This window comes from Salvelinus fontinalis, chromosome 24 (genome assembly GCF_029448725.1).
Source record: "Salvelinus fontinalis isolate EN_2023a chromosome 24, ASM2944872v1, whole genome shotgun sequence".
In the NCBI taxonomy this organism is placed as follows: Eukaryota; Metazoa; Chordata; class Actinopteri; order Salmoniformes; family Salmonidae; genus Salvelinus; species Salvelinus fontinalis.
Genome location: NC_074688.1, coordinates 9,579,671 through 9,595,710, shown reverse-complemented (window position 1 = coordinate 9,595,710; position 16,040 = coordinate 9,579,671). Strand labels below are relative to the sequence as shown.

At 45.0% G+C, this 16,040-nt stretch overlaps 2 protein-coding genes across 3 annotated transcripts; one reads left to right on the top strand and one right to left on the bottom strand.

Annotated features, from left to right (window-relative positions):
* Positions 1-116: 116 nt before the first annotated feature.
* LOC129821885 (ragulator complex protein LAMTOR1-like) lies at positions 117-4,839 on the top strand. Of its 2 annotated transcripts, none has more exons than XM_055879608.1 (5): positions 117-359; positions 1,639-1,784; positions 1,890-1,967; positions 2,064-2,187; positions 3,119-4,839. In XM_055879608.1, exons 1-5 carry the CDS (start codon positions 318-320, stop codon positions 3,209-3,211), a joined length of 483 nt encoding a protein of 160 aa, XP_055735583.1. In that variant the 5' UTR covers positions 117-317; the 3' UTR covers positions 3,212-4,839. The 2 variants fall into 2 exon arrangements, with proteins under 2 accessions (XP_055735583.1, XP_055735582.1); XM_055879607.1 differs by lacking the exon at positions 117-359 and adding an exon at positions 371-1,575 and having other exon boundaries at positions 1,607-1,784.
* A 202-nt stretch (positions 4,840-5,041) lies between these two features.
* lrrc51 (leucine rich repeat containing 51) lies at positions 5,042-15,542 on the bottom strand (the record flags this gene model as incomplete). Its single annotated transcript, XM_055879270.1, is given in 7 exon segments — positions 5,042-5,078; positions 5,383-5,413; positions 5,416-5,513; positions 6,016-6,164; positions 15,103-15,141; positions 15,143-15,282; positions 15,500-15,542. Coding segments are annotated over 7 exon segments (537 nt in total), but the record flags the coding sequence as incomplete, so codon positions are not given.
* Positions 15,543-16,040: the final 498 nt, after the last annotated feature.

Below are 16,040 nucleotides of genomic sequence, written 5' to 3'. Positions count from 1 at the left end.
AGTCTTTAAAAAAATAAAATACCCCTGTCACGTGATTAGGGTATCTGTCCCCATGGCATCTTCACATTGGCCGGATGTCATATGTTTGTTGCCGAGCCCTGGCTGCGCAAAAAACTGCTGTCATGTGATAGGCTTCGTTTGTAGTAGTAGCTGACAGAAGCAGTCAGCGAGAAATAGAAACAAAGAAAGAAGTTTGATTCCTTTCCTGTGGACTCAGACAGGGTCTGTTTCTCCTATTATAGCAATAGTTTCCCGGGTGGAGGAGTTGGAGATTGGGTTCGCGTACCTGGCAGACCGCCGAACGCCCAGCGGACGCCATGGGTTGTTGTTACAGTAGCGAGAACGAGACCACAGAGCAGGTAGCTAATGCTAGGCTAGGTGGTTATCTAGGGTGTAAAATATTATTTAACAAGAAGTATTACATTTCTTTGCGGTCATAAGGCCATTGCAAGACAGTTTGTTGTTACGAATTCCACGAGTCGAAAGTGAAAATATAGTGCTTCTCTGCGCGTTAAAATGAAACTATTTTTAAGTTAGCCAACTACGACCCAGCAGATAGCTAACCAGTCCTTTCAAATCAAATTGTATTGTACACATATAGCAGATATTATTGCGGGTGTAGCGAAATGCTTGTGTTCCTAGCGCCAACAGTGCAGTAATATCTAACAATTCACAACAATGCACACACATTTAAACGTACAATCATGGAATTAAGAAATATATAATATTTCAGAGACAACTGCTAGCTGTGCTAGAAAAATTGGGCCTAGGGAGTTTAGCTAACGTTAGTTCCCTGATTGGCAAGTTGACCAACACACCTAACGCCATTAGCTAGTTAGAAGACGTTTCAAAATAGTGACAACCTTTTGTTGACAATTACAAACATTATCTAGTTTACTAGTTCAGCTTACTTAATCAGTTAATATGTGTACGTCAGTAGCTATCTACTTGCACAGCATGGCAGTCAGTAGCTATCTACTTGGAGGGCAGACAATAGCTCAGTTTCAATTCTCAACTATCATGATGATGATCAATCAGGGCCGGTAAAACGTGACCACTTATGTAAATTGGGCCTCAAAGGTTCACATTCGGTCAAGCTGTTGGAACGTGTTGAACTTGCCAGCCAATCAACTTCTCCCAGATGCATGTCATATGATCTCAGATTTCCCATCCAGTTGTGGTGACATAGGCCAAAATGGAATTTGGTGAAGGGAAGTTTTATTTTTCCTTTTGGAAAAAGGCAGGGATTGGCAGGGATTGTATCCTATTATTACTGTTTATCAGATGACTGTTGTACACATTATAGCCTGCCACTGCTTAGCTAACCTTGTTATAACACAGTATAATACTGTTGAAATATACACACCAGGATCAATATATCAGGGTTACGTAACTTTTGTTTGGTTTCATTCTGTTCTTCCTGTCAAAGCAACAAATCAGAGGATGAGTAGTATAGGGGTTGTAGGGCGCTCTTTTTTTTTTAGACTTCTGTTCAGATGTTGTATCATAATCATTTTAGCAATAAGCAAGGTAAGAATCTGGTAACCCAAACAGCCTGTGATAGTGATCGAGGATGTTGTGATAGTGATCAAGGATGTTGTGATAGTTTGTGATCGCGATGCGCATGTTGTGCCTCAGGACCCTGACGAGCGTAAGCCGCTGATCCCCCACCCGAACCCCGACAGCAAGCCCCTCAACGGCACAGAATGGAACTCCACCAATGTACCCTCAGCCCGCACAGACGAACAGGCCTTACTCACATCCATCCTTACCAAGACAGCTCTGTAAGACACAAACACACAAACATTCTCTTTCTCCTCCATCATCATGGGGTTTATTTATTTGGGATTGAATTCTGCTGAATACCTGCCCGTCTTTCCATTTCTTAGGAACATCATCGACGTCTCGGCTGCGGACTCTCAAGGCATGGAGCAGCATGAGTACATGGACAAAGCTCGGCAATACAGGTGGGTGTGTGGAGGTACTTGCTTAATGTGTATGTGGGTTTTGACTGGCCTTGTTTATGTGTTTCAGTACTAACCTGTCTTTTATTGTGTTTTCAGTACAAAACTGGCCTTGTTGAGTAACAGTCTGTCTCAGAAGAAGCCCCTCCCTCTCCCTTCACTCACCAGCCAGCCGCACCAAGTGCTCGCTAGTGATCTGGTGCCATATTCGGATGTACAACAGGTGCACGCTCGCGCACACACACACACTAGGGGTGTAACGGTACATGGAAACCATGGGTTTGATGTATTTGATACAATTCCATTGATTCTACTCCAGTCATTACCACGAGCCCATCCTCCCCAATTAAGGGGCCACCAACCTCAGGTGTTGCCTGGTCACGTTTACCCCTACATATTACTCCAACTACCTCGTACCACTGCACATTGGTACCGGTTCTCCTTGTATATAGTCTCATTACTACCTGCAAAGAGCTGCTTGAATGCAGAGGGGAGACAAAGTTGTAGTGTTTTTTTGCATCTCCGTCTTGGTCAGGTGGTAGGAATACTGCGGTGATGTCAGTGTAAATGTGTCAACATGTTGAGGGAACATACTTCCTCTGTCCATCGCTGTTGTAAGCTACTGGGAAACCAAAATGTTCCCAAACTGAAGATTTTAAATGATGATTGAGAATCCTCCTGGTTTATCCGCCCGACTTCTTGCCATCGTACAGAACTAGCTCCCGTCTCCACCTCATAAAATGTGTCAATTAAGATTAGAATTTTCACTACAACGTGCGCATAAGCTCATTGTTTTAATGGAATAGCCTGAAATTGTACATTTTTTTCCAGCTCAGATTTACCCAAGCAATACAACTGTGTAGGCATAGCCTATAGGCCTAGTGTTTTTTGTTTCATGTTTATGTTTTTACAATGCGGACCGAACCGAGGTTCCCGTACCGAACGTTTCGATACGAATACATGTATCGTTACACCCCTAATACAGACACACACACAGTGCCATTCTCAGATGTTCATCAGGACATCTTTCTATTACAGTCATGTGCTTTCCTTGTCCATAAACCTGTTAGTGTATGGCAGCTCTGGAACAACAACAATTGCATTATGTAGCCGATTGATGCGTGTTAAACTCATTTGTTCTAATTGTTTAACAGGTGTCCAAGATAGCTGCCTATGCTTACAGTGCAATCTCTCAGATCAAGGTGGACGCTAAAGAAGAGCTAGTGGTTCAATTTGCCATCCCCTGATCTGCCCTCTGGCCTCCATAATACTCTTCCCGTCCTGTCCCCAATGCCCACACTGCATCTATGTGTCCCAGTCCCTGTGCTACCCAGCTATGCCACCAGGAACCTGCTGAGGACTATGACAACCAGGCCTCCCCTGCTGAAAGGGTTAACCTACCTTGCCCTGCACCCCTCAGAACCACCTTTCAAAGCCACCATTCATCCTTCTTTCACCAGCCGTCAAATGTTATGGCAGTATAATGGTGTTAGGGAAGTCTTTGTTTTTGTTATTTTAAATGTTGTTTGAAGAGTGACTGAGTCTGACTGAATAAACGGTTAGCTAGCTGCATGGCTAGGCTGCTGGTGGTGTTAGCGCTGGCTGTGAGTTATTCAGGAGTAGCTAACCTCGTCTGATATGCAGCTCATGTAATTAACTAACTAACCACAGCTAGGAAAAGAGGGTGATTATGCATGTCCAAATGTAGCACAGGAACAGGGTTAAAAAAGATGTCCACAGCCAGCCAACCCACTACGGTGAGCATGGGGATGCTGTTCTGACACTGTGTGGACCGGTCACCCAGAACACACATCCCACCCCTCATGTCATCAATATGAATTTCTAGAAAGAGCCCTCACTATAGTGTTCCTTATCTTTGTTCAAATCCTTAGATTGACCTAATGTAAGACAACTGGGTTGGGTAGGTTTAAAAACAGGAGGGACTTAGTTCAACTATAGTACCTAAGTTCAAATCTGATATGACCCGTATGAGTCTTCTCTTGAGTTCAGCTCATGTTGGCAGAGTGCAGGGGTGAATGGGGGGTGGGGACAGCGGTTGGAATCCACATGGGTTTCTCTGATTTCTGGGGGAAACATGCTTAGCACTTCAATAATTTAGCTGGCAGTCCTTGAATTCATATCTTTAGACTTCACAGAAACAATACAGCTGGGGATGGGCACTGGGTGGAACCAGGCTTGGGGGGAGGGGGTGGGTCTAGGTGGGGGGAGGGTTTGGGGGCTTGTAATGTAAATGAATCAGTGAAGTGTTGATGCCTTCTATGTACAGATTTATGTGATTCCGTCAGAAGCAAGAAATGGATTGTATGCACCTCCCCATTGTAGAGTCTGTTGGTCAGGATTGGCTAAAGCTCCAAGAAGTTGTTTTAGGAGCCAATCAAAACTAAGGATACAGCAGCCCATTTTTTATGACATAAAAGGAAAAAAACTTAACACCCAAGTTTGTTTGAATTTTTAAACAAAACTGATTGTGACGAGTTACTCACATTAACCAGGAACTGAAAGCTGTCATGGCAGTTTGAGATAAACAACCATAACCTGTGAGTATCACCTAAATTAAAATGATCAGAGGCGTTGTAATTATTTATTTATGTTTTAAGTGTATTTATGCTCCGGGGTGAGTGTGTTTGTGGGTGGGTGCCTCTCTGGGGTCTTTAAAGGGATGATCTACAAGGCCGTGTTTCTTTTCCACTTTCTGCAGTGTGCTTGTTTTGTTTGTTTTGTTACTTCAGTGTGCAATAGTACCAGGATAACATTGTTCATTTCTTAGGCTAGTACCAAAAGGTTTATTAAGATATACTGTTAATACATTTTTTTTCCCCCAATTAATGAATTCATTAAAGACTTTCAACAATAAGACTGGTGTTCTGTAGGTCTGTATAGAAAGAATTGTGTGGGGTATCATTACAACAAACCTAATGAACACTATCACATCTTATGTAGTGTGTACTGTAAGTAATGGATATGATTCTTTTTTAAACTTTCTATGAAGACTTTGTTTACCATGATAAGGATTATTCAGTACGTCTCATACCTGCTGATCCACCAGTGGTAAAGGGTCAATTCTCAGATCCATATTTCAACACAAAGTAACACCTACAAAAGTGTGCATTGGGGGGAGTGAGTGAGAGGGCTTTATTCCTAGTTGGTCAATGGTTCAGTTCAATAATTATACAGGTCAAGGTCACATCTACTGTAGATGTACTATTCCTTCTTCCCCAACTCTGACAGACACCAGACAGAGTTTCTGATGAGTAGATTTGTATTGTACTTTTATATGATGCGTCAGGTCATAATGGTCTTCTGATGTTAGCCTGTGGTTCTGGAACTCTGGTTGGTTGGCATGATGATTGCCCCCCCCCCCCCCCCCCCCCCCCCCATCATTTCTGTGGTGACAGGCCAGTTGTCCTGGTTCTTCCTGGTGTTTTGCTGTGGTTGCTGGGATGGTGCCAGACCTGGGCCATGATTCTATCCTGGCCCGTTACAGAGCAGAAGTCTAACAAGTGAGGCAGAGCTGCATTCACATACCCCCTACACACGTTCTCATTACTGGGTGTTTGTCCGGGTACACACACTTCTGTTTTCTCTTGACCATAAGGCTCCAGAACTGAACACATCTATACATACAGTGACTAAACAAACTGTAAACTGGTAGTAACTTAGCACTGAACAGAGAGGGAGAATGCCCAAAAACTCAGTAGGAGTTTAGTGTTGCTATGCAGACAGGCAGAGAGTCGGTGTGTAACTAGACCCTGATCTCTCTGCTCCTTTTAAGCACCTGTCAGAATGCTATGCAGCTGCAACGAACTCAGCACCTGTTACACATAGGGCTCAGAGCCACAGCCCTCGGTGAACACACAGAATTTAAACAGCACTGGGAGATCACACGAAGAGTATGAGTGGAATAAACCACCCCTGTAACCCACCCCCCATGTGGGGCTTAGTGGCGGCCTATATTTGCGTGTGGGTGTGTGTAGATTTGGGTTTGTCCTCACCTTTCTCATGTAATGCCTGTGCTGCTAAGTGTGTGTACCTGTAGCTCCCCTCATTCTCCATTGTGTTGCTGTGCAGGGTGAGTCTATGTAGGAAGGGCAGGGCGGCCAGCTTATCCACCTTTGAAAGGTTACAGATGCTTTTATCATGGAGATACAACACCCACAGTTCCTTCAGCTCTACTAGAACCTGGGAAACAGAGTACACACACACACACACACACACACACACACACAGGCTTTAGGCCCTTAAATGTAGGGTGATCACTACTAATGTACGAGATCAGTGGTTCCCAAACTTTTTAATAGTCCCGTACTCCTTCAAACATTCAACCTCCAGCTGTACCCCCTCTACCACCAGGGTCAGCGCACTCTCAAATGTTGTTTTTTGCCATCATTGTAAGCCTGCCACACACACACTATACGATACATTTATTAAACATAAGAATGAGAGTTGTTGTCACAACCTGGCTCGTGGGAAGTGACAAAGAGCTCTTATAGGACCAGGGCACAAATAATAATATAATAATCAATATTCTTGCTCTTTATTAAACCATCCTACATTTAAAACCTTGTTTGTTCATCGAAAATTGTGAATAACTCACCACAGGTTAATGAGAAGGGTGTGCTTGAAAGGATGCACATAACTCTGCAATGTTGGGTTGTATTGGAGAGAGTCTCAGGCTTAAATCATTTTCCACACAGTCTGTGCCTGTATTTAGTTTTCATGCTAGTGAGGGCCGAGAATCAACTCTCACATAGGCACGTGGTTGCAAAGGGCATCAGTGTCTTAACAGCCAATTTGCCAAGGCAGGATACTCTGAGCGCAGCCCAATCCAGAAATCTGGTAGTGGCTTCTGATTAAATAACATTTTCACAGAACCGCATGTTGCAATTTCGATGAGGCTCTCTTGTTCAGATATCGGTAAGTGGACTGGAGTCAGGGCTTGAAAGGGATAACGAATCCAGTTGTTTGTTGTCATCGGTTTTGGGAAAGTACCTGCGGAATTGTGCACCCAACTCAGGTGCTTCACTATATCACATGTAACATTGTCCGTAAGCTTGAGTTCATTTGCACACAAACAATCATACAATGATGGAAAGACCTGTGTGTTGTCCTTGTTAATGCAGACAGAGAAGAGCTCCAACTTCTTAATCATAGCCTCAATTTTGTCCAGCACATTGAATATAGTTGCGGAGAGTTCCTGTAATCCTAGATTCAAATCATTCAGTGGAGAAAAAACCTCACCCAGATAGGCTAGTCGTGTGAGAAACTCGTCATCATGTAAGCGTCAGACAAGTGAAAATTATGGTCAATAAAGAAAACTTTAAGCTTGTCTCTCAATTTTAAAAAACGTGTCAATACTTTGCCACTTGATAACCAGCGCACATCTGTATGTTGTAAAAGCGTTACATGGTTGCTGCCCATATCATTGCATAGTGCAGAAAATACACGAGAGTTCAGGGGTCTTGTTTTAACCAGGTAGAACCAGTTGAGAACAAGTTCTCATTTACAACTGCGATGTGGCCAAGATAAAGCAAAGCAGTGCGACACAAACAACACAGTTATCCATGGGATAAACAAACATACAGTCAATAACACAATAGAAAAATCTATATACAGAGTGTGCAAATGTAGTAAGATTAGGGAGGTAAGGCAAGAAATAGGCCATAGTGGCGAAATAATTACAATTGAGCAATTAAACACTGGAGTGATAGATGTGCAGAAGATGAATGTACAAGTAGAGATATTGGGGTGCAAAGGAGCAAAAAAATACAGTTGAAGTCGGAAGTTTACATACCCTATCTATCTCTCTGCTGTAGGGTTAGTGTCACGTTCTGACCCTAGTTTTTGTGTTAATCCTTTGTTTTGTTGGTCAGGACGTGACCTGGGTGGGCATTCTATGTATTGTGTTTCTATGTTGGGTTTAATGTGTAGCCTGATATGGTTCTCAATCAGGGACAGGTGTTTTACGTTTCCTCTGATTGAGAACCATATTAAGGTAGGTTGTTCACACTGTTTGTTTGTGGGTGGTTGTCTTCCGTGTCTGTGTCTGTGCACCACACAGGACTGTTTCGTTTGTTGGTTCGTTTGTGTCGTCTGTACCTGTTCATGCGTTCTTCGTGTATATGTAAGTTCGTTTACATTTTACATTTACATTTAAGTCATTTAGCAGACGCTCTTATCCAGAGCGACTTACAAATTGGTGCATTCACCTAATGACATCCAGTGGAGCAGCCACTTTACAATAGTGCATCTAAATCTTTTAAGGGGGGGGGGGGGGGCAGAAGGATTGCTTTATCCTATCCTAGGTATTCCTTGAAGAGGTGGGGTTTCAGGTGTCTCCGGAAGGTGGTGATTGACTCCGCTGTCCTGGCGTCGTGAGGGAGTTTGTTCCACCATTGGGGTGCCAGAGCAGCGAACAGTTTTGACTGGGCTGAGCGGGAACTGTACTTCCTCAGTGGTAGGGAGGCGAGCAGGCCAGAGGTGGATGAACGCAGTGCCCTTGTTTGGGTGTAGGGCCTGATCAGAGCCTGAAGGTACTGAGGTGCCGTTCCCCTCACAGCTCCGTAGGCAAGCACCATGGTCTTGTAGCGGATGCGAGCTTCAACTGGAAGCCAGTGGAGAGAGCGGAGGAGCGGGGTGACGTGAGAGAACTTGGGAAGGTTGAACACCAGACGGGCTGCGGCGTTCTGGATGAGTTGTAGGGGTTTGATGGCACAGGCAGGGAGCCCAGCCAACAGCGAGTTGCAGTAATCCAGACGGGAGATGACAAGTGCCTGGATTAGGACCTGCGCCGCTTCCTGTGTGAGGCAGGGTCGTACTCTGCGGATGTTGTAGAGCATGAACCTACAGGAACGGGCCACCGCCTTGATGTTAGTTGAGAACGACAGGGTGTTGTCCAGGATCACGCCAAGGTTCTTAGCGCTCTGGGAGGAGGACACAATGGAGTTGTCAACCGTGATGGCGAGATCATGGAACGGGCAGTCCTTCCCCGGGAGGAAGAGCAGCTCCGTCTTGCCGAGGTTCAGCTTGAGGTGGTGATCCGTCATCCACACTGATATGTCTGCCAGACATGCAGAGATGCGATTCGCCACCTGGTCATCAGAAGGGGGAAAGGAGAAGATTAGTTGTGTGTCGTCTGCATAGCAATGATAGGAGAGACCATGTGAGGTTATGACAGAGCCAAGTGACTTGGTGTATAGCGAGAATAGGAGAGGGCCTAGAACAGAGCCCTGGGGGACACCAGTGGTGAGAGCGCGTGGTGAGGAGACAGATTCTCGCCACGCCACCTGGTAGGAGCGACCTGTCAGGTAGGACGCAATCCAAGCGTGGGCCGCGCCGGAGATGCCCAACTCGGAGAGGGTGGAGAGGAGGATCTGATGGTTCACAGTATCGAAGGCAGCCGATAGGTCTAGAAGGATGAGAGCAGAGGAAAGAGAGTTAGCTTTAGCAGTGCGGAGCGCCTCCGTGATACAGAGAAGAGCAGTCTCAGTTGAGTGACTAGTCTTGAAACCTGACTGATTTGGATCAAGAAGGTCATTCTGAGAGAGATAGCAGGAGAGCTGGCCAAGGACGGCACGTTCAAGAGTTTTGGAGAGAAAAGAAAGAAGGGATACTGGTCTGTAGTTGTTGACATCGGAGGGATCGAGTGTAGGTTTTTTCAGAAGGGGTGCAACTCTCGCTCTCTTGAAGACGGAAGGGACGTAGCCAGCGGTCAGGGATGAGTTGATGAGCGAGGTGAGGTAAGGGAGAAGGTCTCCGGAAATGGTCTGGAGAAGAGAGGAGGGGATAGGGTCAAGCGGGCAGGTTGTTGGGCGGCCGGCCGTCACAAGACGCGAGATTTCATCTGGAGAGAGAGGAGAGAAAGAGGTCAAAGCACAGGGTAGGGCAGTGTGAGCAGAACCAGCGGTGTCGTTTGACTTAGCAAACGAGGATCGGATGTCGTCGACCTTCTTTTCAAAATGGTTGACGAAGTCGTCTGCAGAGAGGGAGGAGGGGGGGGGAGGGGGAGGAGGATTCAGGAGGGAGGAGAAGGTGGCAAAGAGCTTCCTAGGGTTAGAGGCAGATGCTTGGAATTTAGAGTGGTAGAAAGTGGCTTTAGCAGCAGAGACAGAAGAGGAAAATGTAGAGAGGAGGGAGTGAAAGGATGCCAGGTCCGCAGGGAGGCGAGTTTTCCTCCATTTCCGCTCGGCTGCCCGGAGCCCTGTTCTGTGAGCTCGCAATGAGTCGTCGAGCCACGGAGCGGGAGGGGAGGACCGAGCCGGCCTGGAGGATAGGGGACATAGAGAGTCAAAGGATGCAGAAAGGGAGGAGAGGAGGGTTGAGGAGGCAGAATCAGGAGATAGGTTGGAGAAGGTTTGGGCAGAGGGAAGAGATGATAGGATGGAAGAGGAGAGAGTAGCGGGGGAGAGAGAGCGAAGGTTGGGACGGCGCGATACCATCCGAGTAGGGGCAGTGTGGGAAGTGTTGGATGAGAGCGAGAGGGAAAAGGATACAAGGTAGTGGTCGGAGACTTGGAGGGGAGTTGCAATGAGGTTAGTGGAAGAACAGCATCTAGTAAAGATGAGGTCAAGCGTATTGCCTGCCTTGTGAGTAGGGGGGGAAGGTGAGAGGGTGAGGTCAAAAGAGGAGAGGAGTGGAAAGAAGGAGGCGGAGAGGAATGAGTCAAAGGTAGACATGGGGAGGTTAAAGTCACCCAGAACTGTGAGAGGTGAGCCGTCCTCAGGAAAGGAGCTTATCAAGGCATCAAGCTCATTGATGAACTCTCCAAGGGAACCTGGAGGGCGATAAATGATAAGGATGTTAAGCTTGAAAGGGCTGGTAACTGTGACAGCATGGAATTCAAAGGAGGCGATAGACAGATGGGTAAGGGGAGAAAGAGAGAATGACCACTTGGGAGAGATGAGGATCCCGGTGCCACCACCCCGCTGACCAGAAGCTCTCGGGGTGTGCGAGAACACGTGGGCAGACGAAGAGAGAGCAGTAGGAGTAGCAGTGTTATCTGTGGTGAGCCATGTTTCCGTCAGTGCCAAGAAGTCGAGGGACTGGAGGGACGCATAGGCTGAGATGAGCTCTGCCTTGTTGGCCGCGGATCGGCAGTTCCAGAGGCTACCGGAGACCTGGAACTCCACGTGGGTCGTGCGGGCTGGGACCACCAGGTTAGGGTGGGCGCGGCCACGCGGTGTGAGGCGTTTGTATGGTCTGTGCAGAGAGGAGAGAACAGGGATAGACAGACACATATTTGACAGGCTACAGAAGAGGCTACGCTAAAGCAAAGGGGATTAGAATGACAAGTGGGCTACACGTCTCGAATGTTCAGAAAGTTAAGCTTACGTAGCAAAAAATCAATAAAATTAAAAATCTTATTGACTAAAATGATATAGTACTGCTGGCTGGTGAAGTAGCCTGGCTAGCAGTAGCTGCGTTGTTGAAAGTGAAGCTGGCTAGGTGACCTCGACAGTTTCTCTAAGTTTCTCTAAACTACACAATTATCATGGATACAAGGACAGCAAAGACAACTAGCTAACACTACGCTAATCAAGTCGTTCCGTTGTAATGTAAGTTTCTACAGTGCTGCTATTCGGTAGAAGTTGGCTAGCTAGCAGTGTTAGCTAGCAGTGTTGGCTAGGTAGGAGGACGGCAGCGCGGCAGGCGAAACTAGCTGGGTAGCTAACCGATAATTACTCAGAGTTACACAATTATCTTAGATACAAAGCTAGCAAAGAAAACTATGTAGCTAGCTAACACTACACAAAACAAGTCGTTCCGTTGTATTGTAATCGTTTCTACAATGCTCTTCGGTGGCAAGCTGGCTAGCTAGCAGTGTTGGCTACGTTGCGTTAATTTCGAACGAAAATAGCTCGCTAGCGAACCTCAATAACGACGCAATTATGTTTGATAAAAGACGGCTATGTAGCTAGCTAAGATCAAACAAATCAAACCGTTGTACTGTAATGAAAATGAAAATCAGACCGTTGTACTATAATGAAATGTAATGAAAAGTTATACTACTATTCGGTAGACGGTGGACGTTTGCTAGCTGCTGGGCAGATAGCAGTGGACAACGAGACGACGAAATACGATAATTACGCAGTTATCTTTGATACACAGACGGCTATGTAGCTAGTTAAGAAGAAATTGCTAAGGTTGGACAAATTAAATCGTTGTACTATAATGAAATGTAATGAAAAGTTATAAAAGTTATACTACCTGCAGAGCGAATGCAGAGCGAATGCAAATGCGACCGCTCGCCCCAAACCGGATGTTAATGATTGTTTGTTCAGGTCATTGTTTGTTCAGGTCTGTTGACTTCGGGTCTGTTGACTTCGTTTATTATTTTGTAAATTCTCAAGTGTGTTTAGTTTTTGTCTTGTTTAATAAATATAATGTCGTATAACAACGCTGCGCTTTGGTCCAATCCCTACTCCTCCTCTTCGGACGAAGAAGTTTACATACATTAAGTTGACTGTGCCTTTAAACAGCTTGGAAATTCCAGAAAATGATGTCATGGTTTTAGAAGCTTCTGATAGGCTAATTGACATAATTTGAGTCAATTGAAGGTGTACCTGTGGATATATTTCAAGGCCTACCTTCAAACTCAGTGCCTCTTTGCTTGACATCATGGGAAAATTAAAAGAATTCAGCCAAGACCTCAGAAAAAATTGTAGACCTCCACAAGTCTGGTTCATCCTTGGGAGCAATTTCCAAACACCTGAAGGTACCACGTTCATCTGTACAAACAATAGTATGCAAGTATAAACACCATGGGACCACGCAGCCGTCATAACGCTCAGGAAGGAGATGCGTTCTGTCTCCTAGAGATGAACGTACTTTGGTGCGAAAAGTGCAAATCAATCCCATAACAACAGCAAAGGACTTTGTGAAGATGCTGGAGGAAACAGGTACAAAGTATCTATATCCACAGTAAAACGAGTCCTATATCGACATAACCTGAAAGGCCGCTCAGCAAGGAGAAGCCACTGTTCCAAAACCGCCATAAAATAGCCAGACTACGGTTTGCAACTGCACATGGGGACAAAGATCGTACTTTTTGGAGAAATGTCCTCTGGTCTGATGAAACAAAAATAGAACTGTTTGGCTATAATGACCATCGTTATGTTAGGAGGAAAAGGGGGAGGCTTGCAAGCCGAAGAACACCATCCCAACCGTGAAGCACAGGGGTGGCAGCATCATGTTGTGGGGGTGCTTTGCTGCAGGAGGGACTGGTGCACTTCACAAAATAGATGGCATCATGAGGAAGCTAAATTATGTGGATATATTGAAGCAACATCTCAAGACATCAGTCAGGAAGTTGAAGCTTGGTCGCAAATGGGTCTTCCAAATGGACAATGACCCCAAGCATACTTCCAAAGTTGTGGCAAAATGGCTTAAGGACAACAAAGTCAAGGTATTGGAGTGGCCATCACAAAGCCCTGACCTCAATCCTATAGAACATTTGTGGGCAGAACTGAAAAAGTGTGTGTGAGCAAGGAGGCCTACAAACCTGACTCACATGCTCTGTCAGGAGGAATGGGCCAAAATTCACCCAACTTACTGTGGGAAGCTTGTGGAAGGCTACCCGAAACGTTTGACCTAAGTTAAAAAATGTAAAGGCAATGCTACCAAATACTAATTGAGTGTATGTAAACTTCTGACCCACTGGGAATGTGATGAAGAAATAAAAGCTGAAATAAATCATACTCTCTACTATTATTCTGACATTTCACATTCTTAAAATAAAGTGGTAATCCTAACTGACCTAAAACAGGGAATTTTTACTAGGATTAAATGCCAGGAATTGTGAAAAACTGAGTTTAAATGTATTTGGCTAAGATGCATGTAAACTTCTGACTTCAACTGTAAATAAAAATATGGGGTTGAGGTAGTTGGGTGGGCTATTTACAGATGGGCTGTGTACAGGTGCAATGATCGGTAAGCTGCTCTGACAGCTGATGCTTAAAGTTAGTGAGGGAGTAATAAGACTCCAGCTTCAGTGATTTTTGCAATTCGTTCCAGTCATTGGCAGCAGAGAACTGGAAGGAAAGGGGGCCAAAGGGAGTGTTGGCTTTGGTGATGACCAGTGAAATATACCTGCTGGGGCGCGTGCTACGGGTGGGTGTTGCTATGGTGAGCTGAGATTAGGCGGGGCTTTACCTAGCAAAGACTTATAGATGACCTGGAGCCAGTGGGTTTGGCGACGAATATGAAGCGAGGGCCAGCCAACGAGAGCCAGCCAACGAGAGCATACAGGTCGCAGTGGTGGTTAGTATATGGGGCTTTGGTGACAAAACAGATGGCACTGTGATAGACTACATCCAATTTGCTGAGTAGAGTGTTGGAGGCTATTTTGTAAATTACATCGCCGAAGTCGAGGATCGGTAGGATAGTCAGTTTTACGAGGGTATGTTTGGCAGCATGAGTGAAGGATGCTTTGTTGCGAAGTAGGAAGCCGATTCTAGATTTAATTTTGTATTGGAGTTGCTTAATGTGAGTCTGGAAGGAGAGTTTACAGTCTAACCAGACACCTAGGTATTTGTAGTTGTCCACATATTCTAAGTCACAACCGTGCAGAGTAGTGATGCTAGGAGCGGGCAGGTGCGGGCAGCGATCGATTGAAGAGCATACATTTAGTTTTACTAGCATTTTAGAGCAGTTGGAGGCCACCGAAAGAGAGTTGTAGGGCGTTGCTCGTCTGGAGGTTCGTTAACAAAGTGTCCAAAGAAGGTTTCATTTTATTAGGTTTAATTTTATTTTTGGCAGTGAAACGAGGCTACTCAGGCGAGAAAAACACTTCACCCAAATGTATAGCCCCTTTGGAAAATATAAATGGACTGTTTGAAAATGTGACTATACATATATTTTTTAAATGTAACAAAAACTAATAAATAAATTCAAAATGTTAATCACATTTTTATTTGCCGTACCCCCGACGGGATTGCGCATACCCCTGGGGGTACACGTACCCCAGTTTGGGAATACCTGTACTAGAGAATTTCATTTTACCACCCTGCCACCTGTGTCCATTCAGGGAGAGGCTTGTCTGAAATTACACAATATCGCCTATATAGTGCACTAGTTTTGTCTAGAGCCTCCCTGTGTGCGTGACTGTCTGAACTTAACACACTGGGTCTATGTGTGAGATGTCGTTGAAGGACAGGTAGAAGAACCCAGGTGAGACGTATTATTAAAGCCAAGTCTGTGATGATGTTGTTGTTGTTGAGATGCAGCTAGCGGCTGCAGAACTTCTTCTCTGCATTTTGCTTCAGTGGTCGCAAGCCCTGGTTGAGCTCCTCCATCAGAGCTTCTGAGAGAAAAAGAGAGGTGTATGAGAGGACTCAGATGTGGCACTGAGAATAGGAGAGGATGACATTACTGTATTGAGACGCAGCCAGAAAAGGGATTAGAGAGTGTTGAGTAAAAAGTACAATGCTCTGAATTGCATCTCAATAGTGACTTTCTTTCCTTGTCTCCATTCCTTCATCTGCACGCATAGTAATGTGACATAACTGTTTCTGGTTTACCTGTCATTGAGCTGAGGCATTTGAATAATAAATCCAGAGGATTTCACAGCCTTTTGGCTAACCTGTATGATAATAAATATAATATTTGAATGTAACAAAAAACAGCTAGTTTAAAAGAGGTATCCCGAATCATCTTTGCACTTAGCCTAACGTTAGCTACTTTGTCCATGCTCAAACAATGTATTTTCACTTGACTTCATCTATATGCCTAATTTCAGGGCATACACAACACAATGACATAGCTAAATTTCTTCATGAAGAACTACACTTCTGGCTACTATGCATGCAACATTATTTTGCTAACTTACCCCTTAAAACCCACACAGAGTTTGCTAGCTATCATGTCACCCCTTAAAACCCACACAGAGTTTGCTAGCTATCATGTTGCAAGACACTTGTTTTTATTTTCATCACAATGAGCGAGAACTCCAGGATGGAGTCCAGGATGCTGGCCTTCTAGGCAGAGTTCCTCTGTCCAGTGTCTGTGTTCTTTTGCTCATCTTAATCTATTATTTTTATTGGCTAGTCTGATTTGGCTTTT

What these genes read in the sequence shown, in the direction of transcription:
- LOC129821885 (XM_055879607.1), top strand. Translation starts at nt 1,497, where the DNA reads ATGTTGTATCATAATCATTTTAGCAATAAGCAAGGTAAGAATCTGGTA. An exon ending in CTGTGATAGTGATCGAGGAT is followed by an intron (nt 1,576 to 1,606) that starts GTTGTGATAGTG and finishes ATGTTGTGATAG; the next exon opens with TTTGTGATCGCGATGCGCAT. An exon ending in GACAAAGCTCGGCAATACAG is followed by an intron (nt 1,968 to 2,063) that starts GTGGGTGTGTGG and finishes TTGTGTTTTCAG; the next exon opens with TACAAAACTGGCCTTGTTGA.